This window comes from Hemicordylus capensis, chromosome 1 (genome assembly GCF_027244095.1).
Source record: "Hemicordylus capensis ecotype Gifberg chromosome 1, rHemCap1.1.pri, whole genome shotgun sequence".
In the NCBI taxonomy this organism is placed as follows: domain Eukaryota; kingdom Metazoa; phylum Chordata; class Lepidosauria; order Squamata; family Cordylidae; genus Hemicordylus; species Hemicordylus capensis.
Genome location: NC_069657.1, coordinates 26,374,071 through 26,384,905, shown reverse-complemented (window position 1 = coordinate 26,384,905; position 10,835 = coordinate 26,374,071). Strand labels below are relative to the sequence as shown.

At 46.3% G+C, this 10,835-nt stretch overlaps 1 protein-coding gene across 4 annotated transcripts in view; it reads right to left on the bottom strand.

Annotated features, from left to right (window-relative positions):
• CCDC85C (coiled-coil domain containing 85C) overlaps window positions 1–10,835 on the bottom strand; it is a 255,954-nt gene that overhangs the window by 12,721 nt on the left and 232,398 nt on the right. For 3 of the 4 annotated variants that reach the window (XM_053282937.1, XM_053282939.1, XM_053282938.1), the window contains 2 exons: window positions 8,466–8,561; window positions 3,362–3,460 (listed from right to left, as the gene is read on the bottom strand). In XM_053282937.1, coding sequence (XP_053138912.1) covers window positions 3,362–3,460; window positions 8,466–8,561 — 195 coding nt within the window. The remainder of the gene's footprint in view (window positions 1–3,361; window positions 3,461–8,465; window positions 8,562–10,835) is intronic. The other variant, XM_053282940.1, reaches the window with a different exon arrangement.

Below are 10,835 nucleotides of genomic sequence, written 5' to 3'. Positions count from 1 at the left end.
GCCCGCTGCCTGCTGGGGTCCCCTTGCTCAGAGGTGCTCTTGCCCCTGGACTTCAGGCCCAAAGTCCAGGACCTCCACACACCCTGCCCCCAAACCCCCAATCCTCTTTAGTCTGTCCTGGGTGGTGTGGTTGCTGTGCTGCATTGCGCCGGACGGCCAAGTATGGTTGTGAGCTGCACCGGGTGTTTTAGAGACAGAGGTGGGAGTGGGGAAAGAAAGAGTGAAGGGGGAGGCCTCCAAAGGCCTTGAGGTCCAGGCTCCAAAATTACCTAGGTGCACCTCTGTGCTTGCCTATGCCCCTCTGCCACCGTCTGCCTCCTCACTGCGTCCACCTCCTCCTCCTCTGCTGATGACCAGCTTCCTATAATCCACCCTCCTTCCTAGTCTCCCAAGTACTGAGCAGTAGGGCGACTGCATAAGGGATATCCCCCATGCTGTTTAACATCTACATGAAGCCGCTGGGAAAGGTCATCCGGAGACTTGGACTGAGTTGTCAGCAATATGCAGATGGCACTCAGCAATCTCAGCAAACTGCAGCTAGTGCAAAATGTGGCAGCTAGGGTCTTATCTGGAGCTGCCCGGTGGGAGCACATCACACCCATTTTGAAAGAGTTGCACGGGCTACCAGTTTGTTTCCAGGTCCAATTCAAGGTGCTGGTTTTGACCTTTAAAGCCCTAAATGGTTTGGGCCCAGGATACCTGAGGGACTGCCTGCTCCCAAGGGTTGCTGCCCGCTTGACAAGGTCATCTGAGGGGGCTCTGCTCCGGGTGCTGACAGTGAGTGAGGCTCGGTTGTTGTGCACATGGGACAGGGCCTTCTGGAATGCTCTCCCAGTGGCTGTTCGCTCCTTGGTCTCCATCACAGCTTTTAGAAAAAGTGTAAAATCTTGGCTTTTTGCCCAGGCATTTATTTGATTCTCTGCTGCTGCTCTCTATAGTTTTTATTGCTTTTAATGCTTTTGTTTTCAATTTTTAAAATCAGATTTGTTTAATATTTTTCCCCACTTAATATTTTAATTGTATCTTTTTTACCAACTTGTGTTAAAAAAAAATTTTTTTTTTTTTGCTGTAAACCGCCTTGGGATTGCTTTAATGAAAAGCGGTATATAAATTTAAGCTCCTTCTGGATTGTGCAAACGACATTCTCCTTGCACAAAACGGGGCTTTTGAGGCGTGGCCTTTGAATTCCACCTGAAAGCTACCTGTTTCAAAAGACAGTGAGATGTCACGGTTGCACAAGGGAGCACATTCCGCGGTGCCTCCTGTCCTGAAGGGGATTAAATATGACTTGCAATACCGGATGCACTGCAGAGTTTAGGAAAACCACTCAGGGTGAAGGGGAAAGTTTCGCAGTGGTTTTCTAGTATGTGCCTTTAAACATTTTCTGTCCTTTGTGCAAGAAAAAAACATAATGCCTTTCCCATTCAACGCAGTATGCTTACAGAAAGGCACCTCCATTGCAACTGTGCTTTTGTTTCTGGCTAGATGTCATGTGGCATCCCACAAACCCACAGTCTTCACCTCTGTAGCTGACTGCCACATGCTCCTGCCTTTGGCTGATTGCCAAAGGGCAGCAGGGGCTTCCAGCCCAAAATGTTACTATGGGCAACCACAAGCGGTGTGTGATTACGCCGTTGAAATAGCTGCGATGATCCCTTTCACAGGAACCGGCCCAACTTCTGCAGTCAGTAGTTCGTGGAATCTCTGACTTCCCAGTCAGGAGTTCTTAGCGGATCCATGAACCGCTGTCCGGGGAAGCTCTGGTGGGGCTAAGGAGCCTCATCCTCAACACTTGCTCCGCCTCCTTGCATCTGATGTCAGGTGCAAGGGGTGTGGCTTGGGGCATGCACATGCTCCATGCACGCATTTGTGAAGCCTAGCGGGCAGGGGAGACGCCGGAGGACTTTGTTTTCCAGCCATAGCAGAGCTCCCTATGCCCCTGACTACACTGCAGTGTCGATACTGCTTTTAGGGTAATGAGTAATTTCCCCACACTTCACTTATTCCTGAAAAAGGAACTGCTAAATTCCAAGTTCCTCAGAAAGGGCTACCTAAAATCAGGATTAGCTCCTTCTAGATAACTTGCCAAATCCTTTGCCATCATCCCCTTACCTCTCTCTGCGTTTCTGTTGGCAGAGAAATGCCTAGTCTTTGCCCTGAGAGTTTCCCCTCAGATTCTTGGCTTATCTTCCCTCAGGGCTGAGGGGGCACACACTGTAATCACATCATCACATCTTGTGTAAAACTAGAGGTTACTGGGTGGGGGGGGAGAGATAGAGATAGAGACAGAGGCGAGATAGAGATAGAGACAGCGATAGATAGATTAGATATGGGGAGCAACAGCTATTCCTTGCCTCCTGTAAGGTCTAAAGAGGCCTTCAGGCATGAATAGCCTGGGGAGAATATGTGTGTCGTCTGTCCGCAATTCAGCTCAACGAAGGAGCTAGTTCTGCTATGGAAAGAAATGCATGCATGGAAAAGAAACATTATCTCCCCAGAAAAGACACTGAAAAAGACGCTGGAGTGACGGCTCAAGGCCTTGGTGTGCCCGACGCAGGGCTCCAAAAGCTGCATCCCCCTTGTGCACAACCCCCTTCCTCTTTTATAAATGCAGGGAGACAGGAGGCATCTTGCCACCTCTCTGCTGCCTTAGGCGACTACCTCACCTCGCCTCATGGAAGGGCCGCCCCTGGCTGTGCATGCATCAGAATTCCAACAATTAATCATTGCACTCTTGTTTCATAATTGCTAAAGTTGTGGGCTACAATCCAGAGTGCTTCCAAGGCTTGAATGCTCAGTGCTTCCAAGGCTTGAAACTCAAGAAGTGGCACAGGAGCCTGCTTGTAAAAGGGGCTTCTGTACTACAGGAATCTGTTTTTGTTTGTTTTAACAAAGCCAGAAATTCCACTGGGTGTCCAAAGTGTACTAACTATGCATGTTGAGTGGGAAGTATACCCCACTGTGTTCAGCCCTGAGGAAGTGTTGGTCGGCTTTAACTGGAGTCCTGCAGTTCTCTTGTTAAGTGTTCCTTATTTTTTTAACAATATTTAATTAATTTATTTATAATTATAATTATGATTGGGGGGAACCCATAACAGTTAAACATTTTAAAAACTGTTATAGGCTTTTAGTGTAGATCATGGATCCTGTGAAATCTTCCATGGACAAGCAATCAGTGTGTGGGTCAAACTGATCGCAGCTCAGTTGCTTTGGGAACCAAATTTCTCTGCAGATGGTAAAGAGAACAAGGAAATATGGCCACATACACAGAGCAGCAGACCCGACAAGCTCCTTGGTCAGTATTAACACAATTGGAAGCGAACAACTGAAATGTGAAAGACTGTGAAAATGGGATCATTACATTGCACATTTCACGAACAATTGCTTTCTCCTTTTCACTCAGGTCTTCTTCATAGTTTTCTTGTATTTGCCTGTCCAAATTCTCATGGACCTCAAGAACCTACAGACAAACACAATGCACATGAAATTATAAGATGATGTCACACAGAGTGATACTGCTAAGGCGTCAAACGATACAGCCATTTAATCCTCGTGCTGTGCAGCACACTGGCTGCGCCAAGAGCAAAATCCCAACACACATATATACCCACAGAAAGGGGGCAGGAACAGAAAAAAACAATTCACTGATAAAACACAGTAGAGTCCCAGCTAAACATTTCATCCACATACACTTGATTAACTTTATGGGAGTTCCACAAAAACACTGGCCAACATTCTGACGAAAAGAGCAGCAACGTCCCAGAAAGACTCATCCCCTCTTCGGAGAGCTTGCTTAGCACTGCAGTGCCTAGCGTGGTGGTGGTGGTGGTGGGATTTTCACCAATCTATCCCGGCTAACTAGGCAAAGAGGCCCCTTCCAGAGTGGTGATTCTCTTATACGTAGGCAAGGAAAGGAACTGGCCCTGTTCAACCCCAGTACAGCATTCCTCCCGTGGCTGTTGCTGGTGCCTGCCTTTTATTTCTTTTTAGACTGTGAGCTCTTTGGGGACAGGGAATGATTTTATTATTGTAAATAATATTATGTAAAATGCTTCCAAGAACGTTTTTGTGGGGAAGTGGTATATACATAGTGATAGAAAGTAACGAAGATCTCTCCTTCCTCCAGAAGTATCCTGCAAAACTCCTTAACTCAGCCATCTCCACCAAAAACATAACTTATAATTCAGATTGTAGAATCAGTTTTTTCCCTTCTTGGTGCCAAAATCTGGTTAATTCTGCAAGGAGTTTTTATTCTTTTGGCACAGGTACACACGCACACACTGTGCCTGTATGAAATCATACAAAGGCCTAGGCAGGCAGAAAAGATACTTTACAGGGTTACATTTCACTATTCATTGAAGTACCGCAGGCTGACCACCTAGAAAAGGATACTGAACCAGATTGATGTGGCTTCTTCCTGCTGTTAGTTGTTAAACGTCTCAGTTACAAAAATAGGTCATTCTCTTAGGCTGATAACCTACTTTGGAAATTGTGTTAGCCACTAACTTAACCAGCGTATTTTGAAACAATGGTAAGTTTGCATGATTGCACAGCTTTGTTAAAGTAACTGAATGAGATAAACTAGAATGTGAAAGACATTTAGTGGGTGACCAATAAAACTAGATCCCTGATGCAAAGGCAAGAATTAATTATTGATCCAGCCGGACTCAGGCTGTGGAACGAACTCATTTGGCCCTCATATGCCTGCGATATTCAGCTGTCTGGACAATCAAATCCCAGCGCATAACCTCAGAAATGTCATGCTGGTCGCCAAATACTAGCTTAATTAACGGTTGTCTGTAATCCAGGCTGAGGCTGCCCATGCCTTATTGACAGCACGAATCTCTCCAGCAAATTAGCTAATCACAGTATCCTCACAGCTCTTTCTCCCTGAGTGCAGAAAGTAGCATTCTAGAAGACTGCAATGTTTTTGTGGGGGCAGCGGGAGGGGTGGTTTCTGGCTGACTGATGGTGGGCTGGTGTGATGAACAAAGCTGCACACATGAAAGAAGGCTACATCGCTGTGGGGATGCTCACAGTTGTGCAGGCACACGACAGCAGAACATGATAGGGACGACCTCAGGCTGAACCCCCCAGGACAGCTTGGGGCAGGTTCAGAGGTTGTAAATTTTGTTTTTTTAATCAAAAACACTCACCAGCGGGTCCGGCAGTCCTACGGGTGCTGCCACGGCCACAGGTGTGTGTGTGTGTGTGTGTGTGTGTAATTTCCCCTTTCCCCCACTGGCCTCCCACCGCTCTTCCATGGGCTGTTTCGACCCATTTCCAGGCTGTTCTGGCCCTTTTTCTGGTGGCAGCGGCCATTTTGGAGGCTGCCACACGTGCGCCCAGGCCATTTGCATGGCCGGGTCATAACTCAGGCCACTCAAATGGCCAGGATGCATGAGCGGCAGCCTCCAAAATGGCCACCACCACCAGAAAAAGGGCTGGAACAGCCTGAAAATGGGTCAAAATAGCCCATGGAAGAGCGGGGGGAGGCCAGTGGGGGAAAGGGGAAATGGCTGAAACAGCCCCAAAATGGGCCAAAATGGAAGAGTGGGGGAGGCCGGTGGGGGGAGGAGGAAATGGCAGACACCCACCCACACCCTCCCACAGCTGCGGCAGCAATCCCAGAGACCACTGGACATGCCAGTGAGTGTTTATTTATCTATATCTACACACACACACACACACACACACACTTTAGAACCCCCGATCTGTGTCGAATTCGAGCCAAGCCAGGGTCTGTTCGGGTGGCACAAAACCAAACATGCCCAGTTGGGTTCAAGTATGGTTTGGACTCATACTGAACTGGGCAAAATGGTGTTGTGCACACCCCCAGAACACAAGACAGGTGTCTAAATCTGTTGTCCCCTGTTGTGCTGGTGCAACACTAGTCTGGAATGCAAGCTCCCAACAAGTCTGGAATACAAGCTCTTGAAACTAGCTAGCGTAACAGCCTTGCACTAACATAGCATGTTTTTGTACAAACACAGCATTTCTCTGGATGTCAGTCACAGTTTTTACTATGAAGACGACTAGTGTTGCATTGCGTCAAGAGGCAATGATGGGGTTACTGATGGACATCTTCCTGTCATGTAGCTGCTAAATGCACAGAGGCAATCAATCAATCAATTAATTTGATTTCTATACCGCCCTTCCAAAAATGGCTCAGGGCAGTTCACACAGAGAAATAATAAATAAAAATAAAGGTGGATCCCTGTCCCCAAAGGGCTCACAATCTAAAAGAAACACAAGATAGACACCAGCAACAGTCACTGGAGGTCCTGTGCTGGGGGTGGATAGGGCCAGTTACTCTCTCCCTGCTAAATAAAGAGAATCACCACATTAAAAGGTGCCTCTTTGCCAAGTTAGCAGGGGGCAATGTCGGCAAAAAAAAAAAAAGGTGGCAACCAACATTTCCTGTAACAAAGATTCCAAGATGCTGCTGGCCACTGTTCCCTCTAAGAGGGATTCCCAGATGTTGTTGATTACAACTCCCAGAATCCCCAGCAGTGGCTTTTGTGTGGGGATTCTGGGAGTTGTAGTCAACAACATCTGGGAATCCCTCTTAGAGGGAACACTGCTGCTGACTTCAACTCCCATAATCCCCCACTGCAATTACCTTTGCCTGCAGACTATGGGAGTTGTCATCCTCAATATATGGCAGTTCCTGTTACAGGGAGCATTGGAGGTGACCATAGCGGGACATTCTTTTCCTGGAGTGCTTACCTTCATTTTCTGGCTCTGCTCCTATGTCTTTAATACCATCGGATTTGATAAATAAATTAAGACATTTAAGGAGGTGAGACATTTGCTGGTGTGTAGGCAATGTGATCGAAAACCCTTCCTACATGTCAAGGTGCTATTAAAGGCAGAGGAACAGAAGCAGAAAAAAATTGTGGCAAACGAGGAGAGAGACGTCCAAGCAGGGCTGCCACCTTCTTTCTGACAGGAGCTCTTCATTTTTGATGTATGACTGCAAATGTTCAACAAGTGCAGCTTCCTCCCTCAATGAATGCCAATGTGATGCAGAGTAAGGTAAAGTGAAAGGTAAAGTTATGCCCTCAAGTCAGTGTCGATTTCTGGCAACCACAGAGCCAGCAGTCTTTATATTCAAAACAGAATTCTGGACCTAGAAATATCAGCTGATTTGGCAGCTGGGTAAGCTTTCTCTCTTGGTATCTATGCACACAAACATAACCTGGAAGGTTATCTCAGTGGTCTGGTACTTTAAGAAGGGTTTTCACAGCGCTGAGAGAGTCTCAGTGGTCATGTAGGCAGGACGGGGCCTTCTCTGCTGCTGCCCCCAGGCCCTGGAATGCACTTCTGGTGGGTGCCCCATCTTTTGTGGCTGCTTTTCAAAAACAACTAAATACTGTTTTTATTTGCTCAGGTTTTTACTACTTAGGGGTTGCCAGGCTCTCTGCTCTGCTGCTGCTGGGTCTTGCTTGTTCTTTTTTATGGCTGCTGTTTTTTGGTGTTTTTATGGTTATTGTTTTTAACTGATTTGATGGATGGATGGATGGATGGATCAGATTTCTATACTGCCTAATGTAGAAATATCTAGGTGGTATACAGATTAAAACATAATATAAAATATAAAACATTTAAAATTCATAAAACAGATAAAAATCATAATAGAGAAAAATACATTGAATTTTTTAAAAAAAGATTTCAGTTAAAAGCCTGGGAAAATCTGTACGTCTTCAGGGTCCTCCTAAAAACAAACAGAGAAGGGGATGCTCTATTTCAGCAAGGAGTGCGTTCCAAAGCCCTGGGAAGCCATAGAGAAGGCCTAGTCCCGAGTTGCCAACAAATGAGTTGGCAGCAACCATAACAGGAGCTCTCCAGATGATCTTAACAGGTGACAGGGTTCACAACAGAGATTTTAATGTGATTTTTATGGAGTTTTATTTATTTTCGCTTTTGTAAACTGCCTTGGGAGGAGTTTTATGAAGGGTGGTATAAAATTGATCTATACATACAGAAATAAAATCATGAGCACAAGGAAAACAAAAACTCTGGCCCACCAGGACAGATACAGATATAGCAAGCCAACATGTAGGCTGTGCATACGCAAAGATGATAAGAAGGTGGGTTTGGTCCAGCACCACTTTTATTGCACTGTAAATAAGAGTGCTAGGAAAGAATTTTCTTGGTCTCTGTTCTTATCCAAAAAATTTCATCTGCCAATCCTGAGTAGTTAATAGATTGTAGAGCAGGGGCTCCCAACCTTAGATATTGTTGGACCATTCTGTCTAAGGATGACGAAAAAGGCCACTGTGATTAGGGATGATGGGAGTTATAGTCCGACAACATGGGGACCCAATTTTGGGAACACCTGCTGTAGATGACCTGACGCAGTAGACATGAGTTTTATGTGGAATATGGATGTCCACAATATATATGGCCTTCCCCTCTTGGGCCAGAATGCAAAATGTAGTTTACTACACCCACAGACCCACCTTCATAGCATGCACCACTGCTTCAGGCTTCTGGCTTATGGGCACATATCCTACCCCAGGAGAGGAAGCCAGATCAGGAGTTATACGAGTTGGGCCCTGTGAAAAACAACAACAGAGAAAGCACACACTTGTAAGTATTTATATACATACACTCCAATGATCCCTATTTACTAGAGACATTCTGTTTTCTAGTACCTGTTGTTGGTACATCATGGTTCCCCGTTTGGCTGTTTGCAGGGGGAGTGCTACTTAAAATGTTGTTGTTAGTGTCTAAACAAATGTGCTGGAACTTGACTTAAATCTTCAAAGTGAGTATTGGATGCATCACAACCCAAGCACACATCCAAGGACATGCATGCTGATAAGTTACAAAATGCCAGAAACTACTACTACTACTTCTACTACTATGAATACGTATATAAAACTTTTCAAGAAGAGTTCCCTAAGTAGTTTAAACAGAAAAATAAATAAGTGGTTTAAACTGACAAATAAAAGATACATAAGACGGCTCCCTGTCCCCAAAAGGCTCACAATCAAAAAAAGAAACAAGACATCAGCAACAGCCACTGGAGGGATGCTGTGCTGGGGCTGGATAGGGCCAGTTGCTCTCCCCCTGCTCAATGAAGAGAATCACCACGTTTAAAAGGTGCCTCTTTGCTCAGTTAGCAGGCTACATCCCTCTCCCCAGGGGCGGCCCAAAGTATTACAGTGCTTGAGGTGAGAAGGCAGCCCTCTTTCAAAACGGAACCTTGCAAGCTTTGAAAGCAACGCAGGGGGCAGGGAGAAGGACAGGTAACAGTGGCCAGCAGCCTTCTCTTCTCTCTTGGTAAGCTTTGCAAGGAGTGTGGGGAGAGGTGCTCCTCGCCAAGTTTGCAAGAGTCAGATCAGTCCCAAGAGCGACTCCAATGGCACCGGTAGGGAGCATTTTGCCACCCTGCTGGTGCCTTAAATTCCGCCACCTGAGGTGACCACCTCACTTTACAGAAGGGCCAGCCCACCTCTCCCTCAAAACCATGTGTTTCGGACCAAACTATATGTGATGTTAATCGCATCATTTGGCCCTGTGTGTTTGTTTTGAATGTAAACAGTCGGTGTGGTTCTCCAGCCTGCGGCCCAGCAGCTGATGAGTTTTTAAAAACAAACACTGGAGGCAGATGCGCATCAGTAAAGCACAAGATCAGGGGCGTAGCAAGGTTGGAGTGGGCCCAGAGACAAGATTTTAAAATGGGGCCCCCCCACTCAAAGTCCAGGGCCTCCGCACACCCCAGGCCCCCAAGGATTTAAGTCTGATATTCCAAAATAAGTATGCTGCCTGGAAATACATTTCACTGAATACACACACGCACACGTCACAATATATAGTGATATACATTGAGTACTATACATTTGTTTTACTTTTAATGCCTAGAACACACTAGAAAGATGAATGATTAAAATGGGCCCCTCGCTGCAGATTAGCCAAGGAGACTTTCAACCATGCAGGGTGAGCCTATGTTTGTTTTCTCAGAATTCTGAACCAATTCAGTCAAGTTTGATTCCAGGAGGTTTTTCACAGGAGGCTTTTAAAGCCCTTTAACACAGATCTCCTCTGGAAGGGAGGTGCTGCATTCACATGTTGGCCAGATTTACCCTGAAGTCCCTGCAAGTTATTGGGGAGCAGTTCACACACAAGAAAAATAAAATAAAATAAAAGCAGAAGGCATGCTTCACAGTTCTCACTCAGACCTTCTGGGTTGCAAAACAACTTGAACATAAGTGCATTTATAAATGAATGAATGAATGAATGAATGAATGAAATATAATACTGTTTCTTCCAGAAGTTTTTGTAATTTTCTGCCATGAAACAAGCCACTTATAGGACTTTTTAGATAGTTTTTTTTAAGCCAGCAAATTTTCCAAGCTGTTTAAAAATAAATATTCAGAGACTTCTCAGCCCCCCCCCCCCCATATCAAAGCCCTATGGCAAGCAGATCCCTATATATCCGGGTGGGGGTGGGGGTGGGGAAGGTAACCACAAAAAGGAGTTCACACTCTACCTGGCAGCAGGGGGTCTTCTGCTGCAAAGAACAGTGGTGGCCACTCTGGCTGCCTCCTCCTTCCTGGCTGGCTTGGGCCCTACTGGAGTTCAGGCTTCACAGAGGCCTACACCAGACCTCCGTGGAAGCCCCGCCCACCCGCCGATCAGCTGAGAGGCGGGAGAAAAGGAGCTCTTTGCAGCTTGTCTGCTCTGTCGATTGCCGGCCAGGAGAACAAGCTGGAGAGACGGCGAACAGGGCAAGTGGCTGAGGAGCCTTGGGGCTGGGCAGGGGGCAATGGGGAGTCACGTGAGGTGCCTCTGGGGGGCCCCTCCAGGCAGTGGGGCCCCCAGAC